The sequence below is a fragment of the Taudactylus pleione genome, unplaced genomic scaffold, assembly GCF_031769625.1.
Source record: "Taudactylus pleione unplaced genomic scaffold, aTauple2 ptg000896l, whole genome shotgun sequence".
NCBI classification, from domain to species: Eukaryota; Metazoa; Chordata; class Amphibia; order Anura; family Myobatrachidae; genus Taudactylus; species Taudactylus pleione.
In genome coordinates, this window is record NW_028285297.1 from 276,894 (window position 1) to 302,158 (window position 25,265).

At 51.0% G+C, this 25,265-nt stretch overlaps 2 protein-coding genes across 2 annotated transcripts in view; one reads left to right on the top strand and one right to left on the bottom strand.

Moving 5' to 3' along the window:
• METTL21A (methyltransferase 21A, HSPA lysine) overlaps window positions 1-5,421 on the bottom strand; it is a 48,148-nt gene extending 42,727 nt beyond the window's left edge. The window contains exon 1 of the mRNA XM_088459099.1: window positions 5,285-5,421. The gene's annotated coding sequence lies outside the window, so the exon portion shown is untranslated. The remainder of the gene's footprint in view (window positions 1-5,284) is intronic.
• Window positions 5,422-5,571: 150 nt separating this feature from the next.
• The window catches only part of CCNYL1 (cyclin Y like 1), a 72,123-nt gene continuing 52,429 nt past the window's right edge, over window positions 5,572-25,265 (top strand). Inside the window, exon 1 of the mRNA XM_088459094.1 lies at window positions 5,572-5,936. Within this exon, the coding sequence (XP_088315220.1) occupies window positions 5,771-5,936 (166 nt within the window). The 5' untranslated portion in view covers window positions 5,572-5,770. The remainder of the gene's footprint in view (window positions 5,937-25,265) is intronic.

Sequence of the window (25,265 nt, forward strand, 5' to 3'; positions counted from 1 at the left end):
CATTCCTCCCTAATGTATAACCCTTCCAGCATCTCCTCATTCCTCCCTAATGTATAACCCTGTCCAGCATCTCCTCATTCCTCCCTAATGTATAACACTTTCCTGCACCTCCTCATTCCTCCCTAATGTATAACCTGCATCTCCTCATTCCTCCCTAATGTATAACCCTTTCCTGCATCTCCTCATTCCTCCCTAATGTATAACCCTTTCCTGCATCTCCTCATTCCTCCCTAATGTATAACCCTTTCCTGCATCTCCTCATTCCTCCCTAATGTATAACCCTTTCCTACATCTCCTCATTCCTCCCTAATGTATAACCCTGTCCTGCATCTCCTCATTCCTCCCTAATGTATAACCCTGTCCTGCATCTCCTCATTCCTCCCTAATGTATAACACTTTCCTGCGTCTCCTCATTCCTTCCTAATGTATAACGCTTTCCTGCATCTCCTCCCTAATGTATAACCCTTTCCTGCGTCTCCTCATTCCTCCCTAATGTATAACGCTTTCCTGTATCTCCTCATTCCTCCCTAATGTATAACCCTGTCCTGCATCTCCTCATTCCTGCCTAATGTATAACCCTTTCCTGCATCTCCTCATTCCTCCCTAATGTATAACGCTGTGCTGCATCTCCTCATTCCTCCGTAATGTATAACCCTTTCCAGCATCTCCTCATTCCTCCCTAATGTATAACGCTTTCCTGCATCTCCTCATTCCTCCCTAATGTATAACCCTGTCCTGCATCTCCTCATTCCTCCCTAATGTATAACATTTTCCTGCATCTCCTCATTCCTCCCTAATGTATAACGCTTTCCTGCATCTCCTCATTCCTCCCTAATGTATAACCCTGTCCTGCATCTCCTCATTCCTCCCTAACGAATAACCCTGTCCTGCGTCTCCTCATTCCTCCCTAACGTATAACCCTTTCCTGCGTCTCCTCATTCCTCCCTAACGTATAACCCTTTCCTGCGTCTCCTCATTCCTCCCTAACGTATAACCCTTTCCTGCGTCTCCTCATTCCTCCCTAATGTATAACCTGCATCTCCTCATTCCTCTCTAATGTATAACCCTTTCCTGCATCTCCTCATTCCTCCCTAATGTATAACCCTTTCCTGCGTCTCCTCATTCCTCCCTAATGTATAACCCTTTCCTGCGTCTCCTCATTCCTCCCTAATGTATAACGCTGTGCTGCATCTCCTCATTCCTCCCTAATGTATAACCCTTTCCAGCATCTCCTCATTCCTCCCTAATGTATAACGCTTTCCCGCATCTCCTCATTCCTCCCTAATGTATAACCCTGTCCTGCATCTCCTCATTCCTCTCTAATGTATAACATTTTCCTGCATCTCCTCATTCCTCCCTAATGTATAACGCTGTGCTGCATCTCCTCATTCCTCCCTAATGTATAACCCTGTCCTGCATCTCCTCATTCCTCCCTAACGAATAACCCTGTCCTGCGTCTCCTCATTCCTCCCTAACGTATAACCCTTTCCTGCGTCTCCTCATTCCTCCCTAACGTATAACCCTTTCCTGCGTCTCCTCATTCCTCCCTAACGTATAACCCTTTCCTGCGTCTCCTCATTCCTCCCTAATGTATAACCTGCATCTCCTCATTCCTCCATAACGTATAACCCTTTCCTGCGTCTCCTCATTCCTCCCTAACGTATAACCCTTTCCTGCGTCTCCTCATTCCTCCCTAACGTATAACCCTTTCCTGCGTCTCCTCATTCCTCCCTAACGTATAACCCTTTCCTGCGTCTCCTCATTCCTCCCTAACGTATAACCCTTTCCTGCGTCTCCTCATTCCTCCCTAACGTATAACCCTTTCCTGCGTCTCCTCATTCCTCCCTAACGTATAACCCTTTCCTGCGTCTCCTCATTCCTCCCTAACGTATAACCCTTTCCTGCGTCTCCTCATTCCTCCCTAACGTATAACCCTTTCCTGCGTCTCCTCATTCCTCCCTAACGTATAACCCTTTCCTGCGTCTCCTCATTCCTCCCTAACGTATAACCCTTTCCTGCGTCTCCTCATTCCTCCCTAACGTATAACCCTTTCCTGCGTCTCCTCATTCCTCCCTAACGTATAACCCTTTCCTGCGTCTCCTCATTCCTCCCTAACGTATAACCCTTTCCTGCGTCTCCTCATTCCTCCCTAACGTATAACCCTTTCCTGCGTCTCCTCATTCCTCCCTAACGTATAACCCTTTCCTGCGTCTCCTCATTCCTCCCTAACGTATAACCCTTTCCTGCGTCTCCTCATTCCTCCCTAATGTATAACCCTTTCCTGCGTCTCCTCATTCCTCCCTAACGTATAACCCTTTCCTGCGTCTCCACATTCCTCCCTAATGTATAACCCTTTCCTGCATCTCCACATTCCTCCCTAATGTATAACCCTTTCCTGCATCTCCTCATTCCTCCCTAATGTATAACGCTTTCCTGCATCTCCTCATTCCTCCCTAATGTATAACCCTTTCCTGCATCTCCACATTCCTCCATAATGTATAACCCTTTCCTGCATCTCCACATTCCTCCCTAATGTAACACTTTCCTGCATCTCCTCATTCCTCCCTAATGTATAACCCTTTCCTGCGTCTCCTCATTCCTCCCTAATGTATAACCCTTTCCTGCGTCTCCTCATTCCTCCCTAATGTATAACCCTTTCCTGCGTCTCCTCATTCCTCCCTAACGTATAACCCTTTCCTGCGTCTCCTCATTCCTCCCTAACGTATAACCCTTTCCTGCGTCTCCTCATTCCTCCCTAACGTATAACCCTTTCCTGCGTCTCCTCATTCCTCCCTAATGTATAACCCTTTCCTGCGTCTCCTCATTCCTCCCTAATGTATAACGCTGTGCTGCATCTCCTCATTCCTCCCTAATGTAACACTTTCCTGCATCTCCTCATTCCTCCCTAATGTATAACCCTTTCCTGCATCTCCTCATTCCTCCCTAATGTATAACATTTTCCTGCATCTCCTCATTCCTCCCTAATGTATAACGCTGTGCTGCATCTCCTCATTCCTCCCTAATGTATAACCCTGTCCTGCGTCTCCTCATTCCTCCCTAACGAATAACCCTGTCCTGCGTCTCCTCATTCCTCCCTAACGTATAACCCTTTCCTGCGTCTCCTCATTCCTCCCTAACGTATAACCCTTTCCTGCGTCTCCTCATTCCTCCCTAATGTATAACCTGCATCTCCTCATTCCTCCCTAATGTATAACCCTTTCCTGCATCTCCTCATTCCTCCCTAATGTATAACACTTTCCTGCGTCTTCTCATTCCTCCCTAATGTATAACCCTTTCCTGCGTCTCCTCATTCCTCCCTAATGTATAACGCTTTCCTGCATCTCCTCATTCCTCCCTAATGTATAACCCTGTCCTGCATCTCCTCATTCCTCCCTAATGTATAACATTTTCCTGCATCTCCTCATTCCTCCCTAATGTATAACGCTGTGCTGCATCTCCTCATTCCTCCCTAATGTATAACCCTGTCCTGCGTCTCCTCATTCCTCCCTAACGAATAACCCTGTCCTGCGTCTCCTCATTCCTCCCTAACGTATAACCCTTTCCTGCGTCTCCTCATTCCTCCCTAACGTATAACCCTTTCCTGCGTCTCCTCATTCCTCCCTAATGTATAACCTGCATCTCCTCATTCCTCCCTAACGTATAACCCTTTCCTGCGTCTCCTCATTCCTCCCTAACGTATAACCCTTTCCTGCGTCTCCTCATTCCTCCCTAACGTATAACCCTTTCCTGCGTCTCCTCATTCCTCCCTAACGTATAACCCTTTCCTGCGTCTCCTCATTCCTCCCTAACGTATAACCCTTTCCTGCGTCTCCTCATTCCTCCCTAACGTATAACCCTTTCCTGCGTCTCCTCATTCCTCCCTAACGTATAACCCTTTCCTGCGTCTCCTCATTCCTCCCTAACGTATAACCCTTTCCTGCGTCTCCTCATTCCTCCCTAACGTATAACCCTTTCCTGCGTCTCCTCATTCCTCCCTAACGTATAACCCTTTCCTGCGTCTCCTCATTCCTCCCTAACGTATAACCCTTTCCTGCGTCTCCTCATTCCTCCCTAACGTATAACCCTTTCCTGCGTCTCCTCATTCCTCCCTAACGTATAACCCTTTCCTGCGTCTCCTCATTCCTCCCTAACGTATAACCCTTTCCTGCGTCTCCTCATTCCTCCCTAACGTATAACGCTTTCCTGCGTCTCCTCATTCCTCCCTAACGTATAACCCTTTCCTGCATCTCCTCATTCCTCCCTAATGTATAACGCTTTCCTGCATCTCCTCATTCCTCCCTAATGTATAACCCTTTCCTGCATCTCCTCATTCCTCCCTAATGTATAACGCTGTGCTGCATCTCCTCATTCCTCCCTAATGTAACACTTTCCTGCATCTCCTCATTCCTCCCTAATGTATAACCCTTTCCTGCATCTCCTCATTCCTCCCTAATGTATAACCCTTTCCTGCGTCTCCTCATTCCTCCCTAATGTATAACCCTTTTCTGCGTCTCCATATTCCTCCCTAATGTATAACCCTTTCCTGCGTCTCCTCATTCCTCCCTAACGTATAACCCTTTCCTGCATCTCCTCATTCCTCCCTAATGTATAACCCTTTCCTGCGTCTCCTCATTCCTCCCTAATGTATAACACTTTCCTGCATCTCCTCATTCCTCCCTAATGTATAACCCTGTCCTGCATCTCCTCATTCCTGCCTAATGTATAACCCTTTCCTGCATCTCCTCATTCCTCCCTAATGTATAACCCTTTCCTGCATCTCCTCATTCCTCCCTAATGTATAACCCTTTCCTGCATCTCCTATGGCCTCACTGTCAGGAGGATAGATGAGACATGTCTGCAGAGTACCCAGGCAGCAGATTATGCTTCCATATTAATGGCAACAGCCAGCGTCCTCTCCCGCACAGCCCCTGCCACCGCATGGGGTCCTCTGCAGACGTCTCCTCCCCAGAGGTGGCAGGGGCTGTGCGGGATGCGGTGGCAGCAGCTGTTGGCATAACCATGGGAGCATGTCTGCTGTCCGGGTCCTCGGCCTCTAGTGAGGTCATTGAGAATTGTTACATCAGTAAGTAGCAGTACAGTCAGGTGGTATATACATTAGTCTCCTGGTGTGATGTAGCTAAGCTTCCCCAGGGGCACCATGTTCTGTACTAGAGAGACCAATACAGACTATATAATGATAGGTAGAAGCTGATTGGTTGCAATGGGCAACATCTCTCCCCCCCCCCACAGACCACAGCCACTACATGTTCTGCCTCATACTCACCTCCACACTAGTGTCCGCAGGAACGGTGCTCCCAGCTTTATACCGGCTGCTGCTGGGCTCATATACAATAACGGGCCCGGAACAACCAATCACCTGCGCGCCCCACGCCTCGCTCTGACCAAGCCACGCCCCGGAAACCCGGAACATGTCGCCTGAGGTGCAGAGCGGCTGACATCCGGGGACCCACACGCAGAACAGTGCCGGCACCTGATTGGCTGCTGACCTGATTGCACACTGGTAACACGGGCACGCCCACAGAGGCCGTCTCTCCGCTGTGATTGGCTGCAGTAAGCGGGGTGTCACACCAGTCCTGGACTCTGATTGGTGGGCTGCGTGCAGGGCGGAAGCGGCCGCTGAGGGGTGGGCGCGGTGACGTGCCAGGGGAGTGTGCGGGCCGCGAACTCCCGTGGGACCGGCCGGCAGGGGAGAGAGAAGAGGATGCGGCGCCCAGCCCGGCCGTCCTAGCACATCGGTCCCCGCAGCGCCATGGGGAACACGGTCAGCTGCTGCGTCTCCCCGGGCGCCAGCCCCAAGCTGGGCCGTGCCCGCGGGCTGCCGGAGCGCCCGGACCCCTACCAGGTGGAAGTGGAGCTGAGCGAGACGGAGCCCGGTCCCCACCTGCAGCACATTAGCGACCGGGAGCTGCCCGACGGTAAGTACGCAGCCTGTGTGTGTGACCCCACCTCCCCTGTACCTCACCCTGTGTGTGTGACCCCCCTCCCCTGTACCTCACCCTGTGTGTGTGACCCCCCTCCCCTGTACCTCCCTCCCCTGTACCTCACCCTGTGTGTGTGTGACCCCCCCCTCTCCTGTACCTCACCCTGTGTGTGTGTGACCCCCCCTCCCCTGTACCTCACCCTGTGTGTGTGACCCCCCCTCCCCTGTACCTCACCCTGTGTGTGTGTGACCCCCCTCCCCTGTACCTCACCCTGTGTGTGTGACCCCCCCTCCCCTGTACCTCACCCTGTGTGTGTGTGACCCCCCTCCCCTGTACCTCACCCTGTGTGTGTGTGACCCCCCCTCTCCTGTACCTCACCCTGTGTGTGTGTGTGACCCCCCCTCCCCTGTACCTCACCCTGTGTGTGTGTGACCCCCCCTCCCCTGTACCTCACCCTGTGTGTGTGTGACCCCCCCTCCCCTGTACCTCACCCTGTGTGTGTGTGACCCCCCCTCCCCTGTACCTCACCCTGTGTGTGTGTGACCCCCCCTCCCCTGTACCTCACCCTGTGTGTGTGTGACCCCCCTCCCCTGTACCTCACCCTGTGTGTGTGTGACCCCCCTCCCCTGTACCTCACCCTGTGTGTGTGTGACCCCCCCTCCCCTGTACCTCACCCTGTGTGTGACCCCCCCTCCCCTGTACCTCACCCTGTGTGTGACCCCCCCTCCCCTGTACCTCACCCTGTGTGTGTGTGTGACCCCCCCTCCCCTGTACCTCACCCTGTGTGTGTGTGACCCCCCTCCCCTGTACCTCACCCTGTGTGTGTGTGACCCCCCTCCCCTGTACCTCACCCTGTGTGTGTGACCCCCCCCTCCCCTGTATCTCACCCTGTGTGTGTGTGACCCCCCCTCCCCTGTACCTCACCCTGTGTGTGTGACCCCCCCTCCCCTGTACCTCACCCTGTGTGTGTGACCCCCCCTCCCCTGTACCTCACCCTGTGTGTGTGTGACCCCCCCTCCCCTGTACCTCACCCTGTGTGTGTGTGACCCCCCCTCCCCTGTACCTCACCCTGTGTGTGTGTGACCCCCCCTCCCCTGTACCTCACCCTGTGTGTGTGTGACCCCCCCTCCCCTGTACCTCACCCTGTGTGTGTGTGACCCCCCCTCCCCTGTACCTCACCCTGTGTGTGTGTGACCCCCCCTCCCCTGTACCTCATCCTGTGTGTGTGTGTGTGTGACCCCCCCCTCCCCTGTACCTCACCCTGTGTGTGTGTGACCCCCCCTCCCCTGTACCTCACCCTGTGTGTGTGTGACCCCCCCTCCCCTGTACCTCACCCTGTGTGTGTGTGACCCCCCCTCCCCTGTACCTCACCCTGTGTGTGACCCCCCCTTCCCTGTACCTCACCCTGTGTGTGACCCCCTCTCCCCTGTACCTCACCCTGTGTGTGTGTGTGACCCCACCTCCCCTGTACCTCACCCTGTGTGTGTGTGACCCCCCTCCCCTGTACCTCACCCTGTGTGTGTGTGACCCCCCTCCCCTGTACCTCACCCTGTGTGTGTGTGACCCCCCTCCCCTGTACCTCACCCTGTGTGTGACCCCCCCTCCCCTGTACCTCACCCTGTGTGTGACCCCCTCTCCCCTGTACCTCACCCTGTGTGTGTGTGTGTGACCCCACCTCCCCTGTACCTCACCCTGTGTGTGTGTGACCCCCCCTCCCCTGTACCTCACCCTGTGTGTGTGTGTGTGACCCCCCCTCCCCTGTACCTCACCCTGTGTGTGTGACCCCCCCTCCCCTGTACCTCACCCTGTGTGTGTGTGACCCCCCCTCCCCTGTACCTCACCCTGTGTGTGTGTGACCCCCCCCTCCCCTGTACCTCACCCTGTGTGTGTGTGACCCCCCCTCCCCTGTACCTCACCCTGTGTGTGTGTGACCCCCCCTCCCCTGTACCTCACCCTGTGTGTGTGTGACCCCCCCCTCCCCTGTACCTCACCCTGTGTGTGTGTGTGACCCCCCCTCCCCTGTACCTCACCCTGTGTGTGTGACCCCCCCACCCCTGTACCTCACCCTGTGTGTGTGACCCCCCCACCCCTGTACCTCACCCTGTGTGTGTGTGACCCCCCCACCCCTGTACCTCACCCTGTGTGTGTGTGACCCCCCACCCCTGTACCTCACCCTGTGTGTGTGTGACCCCCCCACCCCTGTACCTCACCCTGTGTGTGTGTGACCCCCCCACCCCTGTACCTCACCCTGTGTGTGTGTGACCCCCCCCACCCCTGTACCTCACCCTGTGTGTGTGTGACCCCCCCACCCCTGTACCTCACCCTGTGTGTGTGTGACCCCCCCACCCCTGTACCTCACCCTGTGTGTGTGTGACCCCCCCCACCCCTGTACCTCACCCCTGTGTGTGTGTGACCCCCCCACCCCCTGTACCTCACCCTGTGTGTGTGTGACCCCCCCACCCCTGTACCTCACCCTGTGTGTGTGTGACCCCCCCCCACCCCTGTACCTCACCCTGTGTGTGTGTGACCCCCCCCACCACCTGTACCTCACCCTGTGTGTGTGTGACCCCCCCACCCCTGGTACCTCACCCTGTGTGTGTGTGACCCCCCCCACCCCTGTACCTCACCCTGTGTGTGTGTGACCCCCCCCACCCCTGTACCTCACCCTGTGTGTGTGTGACCCCCCCCTCCCCTGTACCTCACCCTGTGTGTGTGTGTGTGACCCCCCCTCCCCTGTACCTCACCCTGTGTGTGTGTGACCACCCCCCTCCCTTGTACCTCACCCTGTGTGTGTGTGACCACCCCCCTCCCTTGTACCTCACCCTGTGTGTGTGTGACCACCCCCCTCCCTTGTACCTCACCCTGTGTGTGTGTGACCACCCCCCTCCCTTGTACCTCACCCTGTGTGTGTGTGACCACCCCCCTCCCTTGTACCTCACCCTGTGTGTGTGTGACCACCCCCCTCCCTTGTACCTCACCCTGTGTGTGTGTGACCACCCCCCTCCCTTGTACCTCACCCTGTGTGTGTGTGACCACCCCCCTCCCTTGTACCTCACCCTGTGTGTGTGTGTGTGTGTGTGTGTGAGACCACCCCCCTCCCTTGTACCTCACCCTGTGTGTGTGTGTGTGTGACCACCCCCCTCCCTTGTACCTCACCCTGTGTGTGTGTGTGTGTGTGTGTGTGTGTGTGTGTGTGTGTGTGACCACCCCCCTCCCTTGTACCTCACCCTGTGTGTGTGTGTTGTGACCACCCCCCTCCCTTGTACCTCACCCTGTGTGTGTGTGTGTGTGACCACCCCCCTCCCTTGTACCTCACCCTGTGTGTGTGTGTGTGTGACCACCCCCCTCCCTTGTACCTCACCCTGTGTGTGTGTGTGTGACCACCCCCCTCCCTTGTACCTCACCCTGTGTGTGTGTGTGTGACCACCCCCCTCCCTTGTACCTCACCCTGTGTGTGTGTGTGTGACCACCCCCCTCCCTTGTACCTCACCCTGTGTGTGTGTGACCACCCCCCTCCCTTGTACCTCACCTTGTGTGTGTGTGTGTGTGTGTGTGTGTGTGTGTGTGTGTGTGTGTGTGTGACCACCCCCCCTCCCTTGTACCTCACCCTGTGTGTGTGTGACCACCCCCCTCCCTTGTACCTCACCCTGTGTGTGTGTGACCACCCCCCTCCCTTGTACCTCACCCTGTGTGTGTGTGACCACCCCCCTCCCTTGTACCTCACCCTGTGTGTGTGTGTGTGTGTGTGTGACCACCCCCCTCCCTTGTACCTCACCCTGTGTGTGTGTGTGTGACCACCCCCCTCCCTTGTACCTCACCCTGTGTGTGTGTGTGTGTGACCACCCCCCTCCCTTGTACCTCACCGTGTGTGTGTGTGTGACCACCCCCCTCCCCTGTCCCTCAGTCCCTGTGCAGGAGTCTCCTGTCCACATTTTCCCCTTTGCCAGCTATGATGTCACAGCAGTGATGGCACCATTTGCCATTTTCTCTCCCTGTAACAGTCACACAGTGTGAGCGTGATGCCCTCTCCACCAATGCCAGTCACATAGGGTGAGCGTGATGCCCTCTCCACCAATGCCAGTCACATAGGGTGAGCGTGCTGCCCTCTCCACCAATGCCAGTCACATAGGGTGAGCGTGCTGCCCTCTCCACCAATGCCAGTCACATAGGGTGAGCGTGCTGCCCTCTCCACCAATGCCAGTCACATAGGGTGAGCGTGCTGCCCTCTCCACCAATGCCAGTCACATAGGGTGAGCGTGCTGCCCTCTCCACCAATGCCAGTCACATAGGGTGAGCGTGCTGCTCTCTCCAGCAATGCCAGTCACACAGTGTGAGCGTGCTGCTCTCTCCAGCAATGCCAGTCACACGGGGTGAGCGTGCCGCTTTCTCTGTCAGTGCCAGGCACATGGGGTGAGCGTGCCGCTTTCGCTGCCAGTGCCAGGCACATGGGGTGAGCGTGCCGCTTTCGCTGCCAGTGCCAGGCACATGGGGTGAGCGTGCCGCTTTCTCTGCCAGTGCCAGGCACATGGGGTGAGCGTGCCGCTTTCTCTGCCAGTGCCAGGCACATGGGGTGAGCGTGCCGCTTTCTCTGCCAGTGCCAGGCACATGGGGTGAGCGTGCCGCTTTCTCTGCCAGTGCCAGGCACATGGGGTGAGCGTGCCGCTTTCTCTGCCAGTGCCAGGCACATGGGGTGAGCGTGCCGCTTTCTCTGCCAGTGCCAGGCACATGGGGTGAGTGTGCCGCTTTCTCTGCCAGTCACATAGGGTGAGCGTACCGCTTTCTCTGCCAGTGCCAATATTCTCTGGGGACAGACCCACCAATGATGTCCGTCATATTACGTTGTGGGTGGCCGTTCACTTGTCTCAATAATCCACAAAAGACCAGGAATGATTATGTTCGTCCATGTAAGATGACGTTTTGCCTCGTTCTGAGTTCCGTTTTTTTGGAGGGAAAAATACTAACTCCCCGTGCAAACTCGAACCTATCCGAGCCTGCACATCCCTAATATATATATATATATTAGGGATGTGCAGGCTCGGTTCTACTCGGTTCCGTTCGGTTTTTTTTACCGAATCTTATTGGCTATCCAAAACTCGTGACAGCTGAAACCCAAATTTATTTATTGCTGATCTGCAATGTATTAGTGCATGAAGCAGAGTATATTTAATAGGCTATGCACTTATAGGAATATGGTTCAAGAGTATATTGTAATGGGGATTGCCCTCCTGACATAGGAAGTGATATGTTAATTATCCTGACCTATGGTAGTGGTCAAACCCATTGGGCGGAATTCAATTGATTCCTGCCCCCATCGCGCCCAACGGAGCTATTCAATTCTTGCTCCTGTCGGGCACGATCAACTGACAGCGCTACATTTCAGCTCGCAGCCCGAGGGGGGTGAGAGCTGAAATGTGCGAAAAGTGACATGTTTGGGTGCCCAAACATCACTTTTCGCGATCGCGCCAAGCACTTTGGTCAGGTTTAGCTGCTTTACGCGGCTAAACCCGACCACTATGGGCGCGATCAGCACAAAAATCTAGAACAATTGAATAGCGGCCCGCAAACTCCTGTCACTTTAGACGGGAGATTCGGACCCCGAAAACAATTGAATTCCGCCCTTTGTGTAACAAAGCTTTCTTTGAAGTGCATTCCAGGCGAGACCAGGATGGAAGCTTTCTGTGTGATGATGTGAAGAGTCAAATGCTAAATCGTCCTTTGATATGTCCCTGAGATTGTCTCTTGTGTGTCTGTACTTCTGGGGATAAAAGTGGTATTCTACATTGATACAATTACCACACACTGACAAAATATCTAAGGATGAATGTCATTTACCATTTCCTGTGAAATGTTATATCCACATTTTAGGAGACAGTTATACTGGATGCTAAATCAGTTTATGTTTAGGAAACTGCTTTTAGGTGGTAGATTAGAAAGGAGGAAATTGGGGGACTCCTCTGAAATGTAATATGTGGTTATTTTCTATTTTGTGAGACAGCATGATTGGTTGAGAGGAACAGAGGGTGGATTTACACCCCTGTGATGTTGTGTGTAAGAATGATATAAAAAGAGGGACTGTGAGCCTGTATGTGTACAACCCTGTAACTTCTTTGAGGAGAAGAACTGCTGATTGATAAGATTTCTGTATGCGATGTAATGTACCCCTTCATCCGGAAGGACGAGTCTTTTTCAAGACTTTGAGCAATAAACATCTTGCCTGGCTATTGCGTCTCAATCCTGCGACCAACAGAATCGCTCCAAACGCTATTCCGTTTTCCGGCTGTTCTGGGTAAGAGCTCAGCGTCTCCAAGTTCAAGCCCTCTGCCAAGCTACCGTGCAGACCTGGTCCATTGCGAGGGATCAGGAGGAATCAGCCGACACCAATCGGGGGGTGTGGCCGCAGCTAGTCAAACGCATACGCAGCAGAAGTGGTTCCAGGTGCCGAGGTAGGAGCCTGAGTGTAACTAAGAAGCAGTTCCAAACGCCGATGGTAGAGTTTGCTGGTGGCAGCAATGTCACGCCCACGGCGCAGTGGGCGGAGTGAGTGACAGGCAGTCACTGACGCTAAGCGGGAATCCCTAATACCCCAAGGTCAAGTGGGGATCAGCCCCCCCAACCTGTGAGCAGGAGTCCGGGCTGGAAGCCATCCGGTCACAGTTGTATATTGTTAAAGTAATCCAGAAATTAAAATGCATGAGGCACCCATTTATTGACTTATTATATGTTTAACCACTTACCGGGCGACGTCACGTGTGATGCAGCCAGCAGTTCTTCAGGTGGCAAGGTCACATCACATGCGACCGCGCTGCCCCACTGCCTCCCCTGGCTTTAGAAGAGGAGATCCGTTCTGCAAGAGTGCAGAACAGATCTCCTCTGACTCCCCGGATCCCCCTGCAAGAAAGTGCCAGAGATCAGCTGCTGCTGGGGAGGGGGTCTGATCATCATGTGGGAGGGTCTGGTATCAGTAGGGGTGGGGGAGGTGTAATATAAAGGAATGAGGCTAGAGGGCGGGTAAAATAATAATAATAAAAAGTTACAGGGGCTTTTTACTGGGGGGAGGGGTTGGTTTATAAAAATGATTTTTATTTACAACTGAGGGGGTGTGTGGAGGGGTAATGTTATCAGGATTTACGGCCACTGGGGGAACTAATGCCAATGGGGGGTGGGAAGTTATTTTATAATGGGGGCCAATTGACACAGGGGTGGGGGGTGCTGTCTAGCATGGCGGCAGCCTCCCGTGGGTCCAGAAATTATTGCAAAGACAAAGATATCAGAAGCAGACAGGTGAGAGGGGACATCTCCCCTAGTAGTACTGTGTTCTGGGATAGTGAGGTTACGAGCACTGCTGCCTGCAGAGTTGAAAGCATGTCCCATTTGCAGAGCATTAGTGGTTCCTTGTCACGTAGGCAATATTCAGTGAGCGCGTGCGATTGGAATTGCAGTTTATGCGGAGCTGTACATACACATAATTACTCCTGGTTTCCAAAGTGTTTTTTGCATTTAGTTTAGGGCTGGTGTAAGTGGGCACTGGTGATGATGGCGGCTGTGATACCAGGTGTACAATTAGGGCTGGTGTAAGTGGGCACTGGTGATGATGGCGGCTGTGATACCAGGTGTACAATTAGGGCTGGTGTAAGTGCGCACTGGTGATGATGGCGGCTGTGATACCAGGTGTACAATTAGGGCTGTTGTAAGTGGGCACTGGTGATGATGGCGGCTGTGATACCAGGTGTACAATTAGGGCTGGTGTAAGTGGGCACTGGTGATGATGGCGGCTGTGATACCAGGTGTACAATTAGGGCTGGTGTAAGTGCGCACTGGTGATGATGGCGGCTGTGATACCAGGTGTACAATTAGGGCTGGTGTAAGTGGGCACTGGTGATGATGGCGGCTGTGATACCAGGTGTACAATTAGGGCTGGTGTAAGTGGGCACTGGTGATGATGGCGGCTGTGATACCAGGTGTACAATTAGGGCTGGTGTAAGTGCGCACTGGTGATGGTGGTTGTGATACCAGGTGTACAATTAGGGCTGGTGTAAGTGCGCACTGGTGATGATGGCGGCTGTGATACAATTAGGGCTGGTGTAAGTGCGCACTGGTGATGATGGCGGCTGTGATACCAGGTGTACAATTAGGGCTGGTGTAAGTGCGCACTGGTGATGATGGCGGCTGTGATACCAGGTGTACAATTAGGGCTGGTGTAAGTGCGCACTGGTGATGATGGCGGCTGTGATAAAATTAGGGCTGGTGTAAGTGCGCACTGGTGATGATGGCGGCTGTGATACCAGGTGTACAATTAGGGCTGGTGTAAGTGCGCACTGGTGATGATGGCGGCTGTGATACAATTAGGGCTGGTGTAAGTGCGCACTGGTGATGATGGCGGCTGTGATACAATTAGGGCTGATGTAAGTGGGCACTGGTGATGATGGCTTTGATACCAGGAGTACAATTAGGGCTGGTGTAAGTGGGCACTGGTGTTGATGGCGGCTGTGATACCAGGAGTACAGTTAGGGCTGGTGTAAGTGGGCACTGATGATGGCGGCTGTGATAGTTAAGGTTGGTTTGGCCGCAGAGAAGAGTAGAATTGTACATACAGATGTGTCCTCCTACAATGTGGCATCAGTTATGCTGAATGGCCCCTCTGGGTGCACAAAGTCCCGGGGTGACTCGGCCGTGTGTCTTTCTCTTTCAAAATCTGTATCTTGCTAGTATGCCCGTGGCAAACATTTCGCCAATTTGAACCCAGAACATACGTACGGAAAATGCTTCGCTAGATAATAGCTAGATCTTATGTTATTACGACAGAATTGGGTAATAAAAGGTGTGAACCATCACCGGCTAAGCCACGCCCTTTTATGGCGGGATTTGTAACATTTTGCCGATTTGTAAGTGCGATGATATATTTGGCCATGGACTCTGAAGCAAAATGGACCGTTTCCAGGGGGTATTGCAAGCGGAGCCCCTATAGATGCAAATGATGATGCACTGTTCCTCACCGTCTCCCAGCCTCCCGCCAACCGGCGCCCCCTACGACAGCAACCTCACGTGTTTTGCTGCCCGCGCACCCTCCCTCCATTGTGTAATGGCTACTAGTGGTCACTCTAGATCCGGCGGCAGGCAGGGGCAATTTGTGCGTCCGAAAAGGGGGCTTGGCCAATGGAGAGGGGCGGGAGGAGGACACAACCCGCAGGCTGTTTCAGCGAGGCGCCGTGCGGTAGGGTACCCTTCAGAAATGGGGCAAGGCGCGGCGCCCCGTTGAAACAGCCTAGCGGGAATGCTAGCTACGCCACGCGGCCAATCAGGGGCAGAACATAAACAGTGTCAGCAATTGGCTCGGGCGCCGGGTCCATGTGAGAGCAGCAGCCGGCGGCGGCGGTCACCACTATCCCGCGTCCCCCGGACCACTGTGCCGGCTCTGTGTTCTGATTAGTTGTCTTGACATATTAAGGTTATCTATACTAAAGCATTTATTATGGTTTTTGTTGTTGGTTTTGTTTTTCTATCAAATTTTATACAGTTTTATTCCAAATCCATCGCAAAAGAATCTCATTAATATCTTACTTAGGGCGGATTCCAATTATTTTCATCCCCTATCGCGCCCGGCGGAAGTATTCTATTCTTGCTCCTGTCGGGCGCGATCAGCTGCCAAGCGCTACATTTCAGCTCGCAGCCCCTGGGGGATGAGAGCTGAAATGTGCGAAAAGTGACATGTTTGTCCGCCCAAACATCACTTTTCGCGATCGCGCCCAGCACTTTGGTCGGGGTTAGCCGTTTTACGCGGCTAAACCCGACCACTTTGGGCACAATTGAATAGCGGCCCGCGATCTCCTGTCACTTTCGACGGGTGATGCAGGCCGCGAAATCAATTGAATTCCGCCGTTAGTCTGAGATATTCAAAGAGCATTCCGGACAAGGGGTCTAAGCAAATTTTATATATATATAAATAAATGTTTATTTTTTTTTTGCATAGATAAAACTGAAGCGACAAAACTAAATTTCTAGATTACACTGATCAATGTGATGTGCGGCATATGTACAACGGTGTCCGAATCTTTATACAAATTGCTACGATGCAGCGTCCGCAGATTTTTCTCGCGCCAAGTCCCGTTGTGCTTCATCTGCGACTTTGGCACGTATTCAGTTGCCGGCGAAAAGTGTCGTACTTTTTGCCGTCATGGCCAGTTTTGCCTCCGGAAAAGTATCGTGCTCGTTCCCTCGATTCGCCGTGTTCATTTGCAAAGGATGCGAGAACGCGTCCCGGCGAAACTTAGATCGGCGAATAGTCCTGTCAGATTTGGGGAAATCAGCCTGACACCCCCCACAAGATGCACGGACATAGGGGATCACTATGGTTACCCCCGAATAGCCCTGCTGAAGATATTTGGGGTTCCTAAATGGCCTCAGTAGGTGCTATTTGGCGTATTTGCATATGGGGTGAAGAATAGCATTTAGCAATTTTTATTTTTTTTCTTAAAAATAACTAGTCCCTGTAAGTTCGGGGTACCTGAAAATGGGGGCTAGCATATTTAAAAGTTTCTAAAAGGAAGTTTTAAAAAAACATGGAAAATCCACCTGCCGCAAACATCTGCAAAGTAAAAAAAAGCACCTGGGGCATACTTGGGGACCCCCCAGGATTCTATTTCACTAGTTTTTGTTTGTCCCCCAACTTTACACTTTTTCACCCACCAAAACGAAAGTATTTTTGGGGGGTGTTCTAATGGGTTTTTTTAAACTTATTTTTGACAGTTTACCTTTGGGGGAATGTCCTAACACTGCGCCGGGGTTCCCGCAACTTTGCACCCCAAAACTGCACTTTTTCCGCCTATCTGAATGCATGGACTTTCCACTTAGGCGAAAAAAGTCATTGCAATTCAATTGGGCGGAAAGTTTCGGACAGGCAAAAACTGCTTTTTGCCTGCAATTGAATGTTTCAGGTTAATTCCTGTGCAAAATTTAAAGACTGTATTCTACACCTCTCGCAGCGGCTCAGTCGTGCAGAGGGATTCGCCAAACATTGGTGTGCTGGCTCAGATTTTTGTTTCTCCATTTCAGGGGTCTCAATTCAGTCTATATATATATAGCTATATATATATATATATATATATATATATATCACATACACAAATGTACACACTAACATACATAGTATACATACATTAACACACTAAGGGGCCTATTCATCAACACTAAAATAACGTTAATAAGGACATTTTGGTATTCATGAACAGACTTAGCACAGGAGATATCACAGATATCTCCTTGCTAAGTTCCCCTACGTTAATTTCCATGTGGAAATTGTGGTATTCATCAAATTCTGAAAATTATGAATTTTTGGGATTTGATGCAGTTACTATTCGCCACTGTGAGGTGGCGAATAGCAGAATCAACTTACCTGTATCCGCGTGTGCAGGTCCCCTGACGAGTCCCTCCGGCGCTCTGCTCCGTCCTCAGGCTCCGGAGGCTGGTCGGACATGTGTGCTCCAAAGCGGAGCACAAGAAAGTTTTGAAAAAAAAAAAGTTTTGTTTTTTTTTCCCTAATCTGTCATGTGGTCTGCTGGGAAACCACATGACAGACCAGCAGGACGGAGCCGGAGGCTGCTGCGCGGACAGGTAAGTCGGGGAGGTGAGGGGGGGGAAGGTGAGCGGAGGGGGAAGGTGAGCGGAGGGGGGTGAGGGGGGAGTACACAAACTTAACGCATCTGTAGGCAGTGCTGCGCATGCGCTGGTTTTACAGATGTAACGGCATATGCGCAGCACTGTTTCCAGACACGATAAGGTAGTGTAGGCAGGAAAAGTATCTATTTCCCGAAAAGCTGTCATCGCAAAAATGACAGCTTTTCGGAATAGATACTTATGGAGAGGAGGAATGATGAATTCCACCTATAATTAGCTAGAACTCCATGCGATTTCTAAACCTAATTGTCTCTAGAGAATTTTTAGGTTTAGTGAATAGGCCCCTAACACATAGATAAATGCATGTACAAAGTACACATACTTACACTTTTAAGGTTGCTAACGGGCAGGCTAATCGCATCATTAGGTGCTGTCCCCTCACAATGTAATGCCGCGATTCACGGGCTGGATGGCTTGGGGCTTGTTGTATCGGCTCTGCCCCCACTGTGAGCAGTGTACAGGGAATCGGTCTGTCAGGGGGGGGGGGGTTCCTATGTACTCAGAAAGACCCCCCTCCCCCTGCATGAGGTAGTGAAACCCCCTGTAACAGAATTCCCCAGTGTGCAACCACACCAGAGACCATCTTCTGCAGTGCATCCCTGCGGGGACAACCATTTTGAAAAAGTGGGTCCCTGGTCCCCAAAGTTGTGTAAAATACGTGCTATCACGCATATTTGCGAGAGATAGAATGTCATTGGACCAGCACTCCATGTAAATGTCGCGTCGCCTGTGTGCCTTTGGTATCAGATAATACACTTGGTGATATGTTCGCCCGCCAGGGGTTAGGGCACTGCACGGCACTACAGGACTTTACTTATCTGGAAATAAATTTCATATACTTCAAAGTCCTGTAGTGCTGTGCAGCGGTCTAACCCCTGGCGGGCGAACATATCACTATATATATTTTTTGTTTTTGCCTTATTAATTTGTAATTAGATTTTGTTTTGTTTCTCACAATCTTAACTCAAAAATAGCACATTTTACTAGTCAGATTAATTTACTGCCTAAAATAAATTCTTACATTACTGTATAGTAACAGGCAGGGGCACAACTAGGAAATTTTGGTTCCCATAGCAAGGTTTGTAGGGTCGCACATATTTTGTAGTGACCCCTTGCCCTCAGGTACCACCTCATCTGCACAACTTATATTCCTTTCACACCGAGCCTCTGACCCAGGATATTGTCGGGGCAGCCCGGGTCCTGGCTTGGGTTGAAAGTGTCAACCCGGGTTGTGTCCCAGGATTTTGACCCTGGCCAAGACCAGGTTTCTAGCTGGGAGCGATCTGGATAAGCTGCAGTCTGACAGGGGGGACACAGGGTATTCGACCAGTCAAGTTTAAAAACTGCTGATTGGTCGTGGGTGCGGAGGCCCGCCTCAAGGGAGTGACCCGCCGGGCAGACACGGGTGTAGTGTAAACGGGATGACCCGGGAATAACCAGATCGTGGGACAGGCGTCTGAGCTATTCTATTTAGAATATGGTGTTCTAAGCCTCAAATACCGTGCACTGTTGGTATTCACAGCACGGGCACTATGGCGGCACAGGGTCCCGGAGACACGTGGGTGACGCACTAATCCTGTTAGTTGCACCACGGGTGAGAACGCTGAGCTCCCTGTTTGCCCTATTACCCAGATGTGTGCCCCAGTGTGTGTGTCAGGGGAAGTAAAGGGCGGGTGCAAATATAATCTAATATCTCTTCCTTTCTCAGAACAAAGTGTGGTTACCATTTTAACTTCTATTTTCTGTGTATTGGGTAAGGGGATGTAATTTTGGTTTGTATCGTTCTGCAATGAATGTGATGTGTGACAGCACGACAACGCGGGAGGACAGATTGTGCGCTGTGCCGTGCGCACACCATCTGCCTCACACAGTACGTTGTGGCGCTTGTATCTGCTGTAATAAGTAGAATGTATTGGCGATTAAAACATAAAAACAGAGTAATACATAGTAACATCAGCATGGGGTCTGTGATACATAGTAACATCAGCATGGGGTCTGTGATACATAGTAACATCAGCATGGGGTCTGTGATACATAGTAACATCAGCATGGGGTCTGTGATACATAGTAACATCAGCATGGGGTCTGTGATACATAGTAACATCAGCATGGGGTCTGTGATACATAGTAACATCAGCATGGGGTCTGTGATACATAGTAACATCAGCATGGGGTCTGTGATACATAGTAACATCAGCATGGGGTCTGTGATACATAGTAACATCAGCATGGGGTCTGTGATACATAGTAACATCAGCATGGGGTCTGTGATACATAGTAACATCAGCATGGGGTCTGTGATACATAGTAACATCAGCATGGGGTCTGTGATACATAGTAACCTCAGCATGGGGTCTGTGATACATAGTAACCTCAGCATGGGGTCTGTGATACATAGTAACCTCAGCATGGGGTCTGTGATACATAGTAACCTCAGCATGGGGTCTGTGATACATAGTAACCTCAGCATGGGGTCTGTGATACATAGTAACCTCAGCATGGGGTCTGTGATACATAGTAACCTCAGCATGGGGTCTGTGATACATAGTAACCTCAGCATGGGGTCTGTGATACATAGTAACCTCAGCATGGGGTCTGTGATACATAGTAACCTCAGCATGGGGTCTGTGATACATAGTAACCTCAGCATGGGGTCTGTGATACATAGTAACCTCAGCATGGGGTCTGTGATACATAGTAACCTCAGCATGGGGTCTGTGATACATAGTAACCTCAGCATGGGGTCTGTGATACATAGTAACCTCAGCATGGGGTCTGTGATACATAGTAACCTCAGCATGGGGTCTGTGATACATAGTAACCTCAGCATGGGGTCTGTGATACATAGTAACCTCAGCATGGGGTCTGTGATACATAGTAACCTCAGCATGGGGTCTGTGATACATAGTAACCTCAGCATGGGGTCTGTGATACATAGTAACCTCAGCATGGGGTCTGTGATACATAGTAACCTCAGCATGGGGTCTGTGATACATAGTAACCTCAGCATGGGGTCTGTGATACATAGTAACCTCAGCATGGGGTCTGTGATACATAGTAACCTCAGCATGGGGTCTGTGATACATAGTAACCTCAGCATGGGGTCTGTGATACATAGTAACCTCAGCATGGGGTCTGTGATACATAGTAACCTCAGCATGGGGTCTGTGATACATAGTAACCTCAGCATGGGGTCTGTGATACATAGTAACCTCAGCATGGGGTCTGTGATACATAGTAACCTCAGCATGGGGTCTGTGATACATAGTAACCTCAGCATGGGGTCTGTGATGCATAGTAACCTCAGCATGGGGTCTGTGATGCATAGTAATACATGGTAACATCAGCATGGGGTCTGTGATGCATAGTAATACATAGTGACCTCAGCATGGGGTCTGTGGTGCATAGTAATACATAGTGACCTCAGCATGGGGTCTGTGATGCATAGGGACCTCAGCATGGGGTCTGTGATGCATAGGGACCTCAGCATGGGGTCTGTGATGCATAGGGACCTCAGCATGGGGTCTGTGATGCATAGGGTCCTCAGCATGGGGTCTGTGATGCATAGGGACCTCAGCATGGGGTCTGTGGTGCATAGGGACCTCAGCATGGGGTCTGTGGTGCATAGGGACCTCAGCATGGGGTCTGTGGTGCATAGGGACCTCAGCATGGGGTCTGTGGTGCATAGGGACCTCAGCATGGGGTCTGTGGTGCATAGGGACCTCAGCATGGGGTCTGTGGTGCATAGGGACCTCAGCATGGGGTCTGTGGTGCATAGGGACCTCAGCATGGGGTCTGTGGTGCATAGGGACCTCAGCATGGGGTCTGTGGTGCATAGGGACCTCAGCATGGGGTCTGTGGTGCATAGGGACCTCAGCATGGGGTCTGTGGTGCATAGGGACCTCAGCATGGGGTCTGTGGTGCATAGGGACCTCAGCATGGGGTCTGTGGTGCATAGGGACCTCAGCATGGGGTCTGTGGTGCATAGGGACCTCAGCATGGGGTCTGTGGTGCATAGGGACCTCAGCATGGTGCACTGAGGTTTTTCAGTTGCTTATTTTTTCTCTTTACTGTTTGTTTTAAATATTTCTTGCTGGTTGTAATATATGTATATTATTAAGAAATACAATGAAGTCCTATTTATATATAAGCTATGACGGAGAAGTACCAGCGCTGTACTGTATTCTGCTTTTCTGTTCTCAGATCATATGTAATTATTGCATGTTGAATGTTATGAGGGGTATGGTATGAAAATTTGACATGCAGTATGTCGGCACGAAAATGTCGACAATCTGCCGACATGGGCATTGTGTCAACAGAAATGTTGACATTTACAAATGTCGACACCAGCATGTTGACATACCATATTATTTTTTCAGATTTAGCCTAAACCTAACCCTTTAATGCACTGTCGACATTCTGACGTCATACCGTTCTGAGTGATATCAGCGGGAAACGCTTGGTACATCGCCGGAAACATACCTGCTGCGGATAATGTCCTCCACTACAAGCAATTCTGCTCAAAGCCTGTTTGCAAACAACGTTCAGCACAATTCGCTCTATGTCCACATTGCTGGGAAGAATGACCCTGTGTGTTCTCCTGGAGTATTTATTAGAGCCTCCTAGTTTCTTGTATCTTTCAAATACTTGTAAATTAACTTTTTAAAGTGATAAAACAAATATCATTGTTTTTTTTTTTTTTATTATGTTTGCATTGTGTAGGAACATAATTTCATTTGTTACACTCATATGCAAGTAATGCACCAGGATGATAAATTCAGATTCCCCTACTGCAGGAAAGGACTTGTTATCACAGATGCGCAGTGCGGGGACACTAAGCGCAGGAGGTAATATGCGCAGCCCCAACAGTCACATGTATCACCGCACTAGGGCACAGACGGCTGAAGACTTGTGCACATAGGTGACAAACTCAGAATTGCAGGACGTTTAATCCACGTTTCTGTCTGGATGAAGCGATTGCGTTACCATCGGCATAGTGCTGTGTGTATTGCAGCTAGTGCGTCTGTAGCAGCGCGAGCTTTGGGGGTACCCAATGTGGATAGTACAATACATGTATAAACCTGTTCAACCAGGAGGTCACACGTAGGGTGGCTTCTGTGTTAGCCCGTAACAGGAGGACGAGAGCATGAATAGTCGGGGAGGGATGGGTAGGACTAGTTGAGGCTGCTCACCCTGGTACAGTTTATATACAAAGTGATGATTTGGAGATTGTTGGAGTATATTCGGGCTGGAGAGGGAATTGATGCTGAGAGACTTCTGTTGTGCCCCGATGTCCTGTAGTTTAAGTCTAGACAATTGCTCTTTTAAAGGGACATTGCAAAGCTCAGTGGGGTCTATTCATGAAACCGAACAATTCTGTTTAGCTGAGATCAGGGCTCTTCTCTGCTTCGTGCTATTCATGGAGCCAGTTACCGTACACAAGTGCATCCCATCACCATATACTTTTATATGGCGAGTGCGAGTCAGAGCTCTCCGTTCCTCTGCCATGTACAGATTCGCCATCTGTGGATGGCATAAGCCGTACAGAGCAGAGAAGTCGCACACTTCCTTGCTCTCTGTCCGGCGTCGGCTCCGCCCCCTGCGTCCTTTGCGGCAGGTCTGACCTGCTGCTCTCAGATGCCGGCTCATGTGCAGTGAGAATACAGACCTATCGGGCACCCAATATGTCTATATTCTCAGTGCGTCCAGTGATCGCGGAGGGGCCGGACAGCGCATGGAGATGTCGGAGAGGTAAGTATACGTGAATGGCTACTAAACTTCAATGTGAGGTGATATATAGTGACATATTTATCGTCAGCCACTTCATGTTCTTTATGAATATACCCCAGTGTGAGATTAACAGATACATACATAAGGGGCTATCTCTGTATTGATCATTTAAAGTTGACTTTTTTTTATATTTTTATTTATCACCCTGAAAATCAAACCCATATAAAGGGAAGCTTAAGTAGTATGGGATCTTTCTATATGTTATACATATGATGTATATATACATGTGTGTGTGTGTGTGTGTGTGTGTGTGTGTGTGTATATATATATATTATTGACTCGAGTATAAGCCCAGTGTGGGAAATGGCAGCAGCTGGTAGTGCCCCCAGTAGTAATTCCCCCTGGTTGTGCCCCCAGTAGTAATCCCTCCTGGTAGTGCCCCCAGGGATTACTACTGGGGGCACATTTTTTGTGCTGAAAAACGCGGCTTATACTCGAGTATATACGGTGTGTATGTACATATGTATATATAATATGTACATATATACACATATATATATATATATATATACACACACTCTAAGCAAACATATACAGGGTGATTCTAATGGCCACTACATGATAACGATTTGGCCGATTCCGACGCATTGGAACGACAAGTCGTCAATATTTTGCAGTGTGTATGCGCTACGTCGTGTAGTGCGCGTTCCTGTGGGGTGTCGGCCACGTCGCCTGATCAATTGTACATGCAGGAAGATTGGGCAATGTGGGTGGTGAAGCCATGCAGCGCTATTTGGCGGGAGCCAGCATGTCGGACATCGGATCGTCCAGTGTGTATGGACTGCCCGATATATCTGCCCATTGGCGCTGGGATCGTCGCATTGCTGGGTACAGATATCGTTTGGTGTGTACCCAGCTTTTGATGGGAGCAAAGAGCTGGTGACATGGCTCCTTGGCAAGAACCATGCTGCACTGCCGGGGGCACCGATGGGCAATTCCATGAAAATATGCACATAGAGCCTAAAACATAAGTCTGCACAGGTATAAGATGTTGGCATTGTTAACCAGCAGAAGTGCTCTATTTTGCTAATAGATAAGAATAATTTGGATTTGTGATCTAGTGCTTCATATTAAGGCTCCCTAAACCAGGGGTGGCCAACCAGTCAGATAAAGAGCCCAAAAATATCTGTAGGTATGTCAAAGAGCCAAGAACATGCGCACGCCGAAGGCGCACATGCCAAAAGGGGTATGGCCAGCTAGACCACACCCCTGGTATGATGTTTGTAGGAGCAAAGGGAAAGCAAAAGCCAGAACAATATAAAAAAATGTAAAAATCCAGATCCACATAAAATACACTGAAAAAAATCAGATTCACAATACATTCCAGCAGCCCCTCCATGGGTCACTCCAGCAGCCCCTCCATGGGTCACTCCAGCAGCCCCTCCATGGGTCACTCCAGCAGCCCCTCCATGGGTCACTCCAGCAGGCCCTCCATGGGTCACTCCAGCCCCCTTCCCCCACGCTCTCTTCCACTCCAAGGGCCACTTCAGCCCCCTCACGTGTCACAAATAAAATGAAAAAAAAAATCAAACCCCCACAGCTCTTACCCTGTTTCGACTGTCTTTGTCATGTAAATAGGCTCTGGCGACTGCGTCCTCTTCGTGGCTGGAGTTTCGGTCACAAGTTGAGCTCCGCCTCCTGTTTGTAGCGTGACATCACCCATACCTGCCTCTGGAGCGGAGCAGACTGCTGCAACATAGGACGAGGCTCCTCTGAATAGCTGCACGCCTATCAGAGGAGGCAGTCGGGAGACTCATCAGAACAACGGAAGAGCTGCACGCCTATCAGAGGAGACAGTCAGGGGAGCCACATCAGAACAACGGAAGAGCTGCACGCCTATCAGAGGAGGCAGTCAGGGGAGCC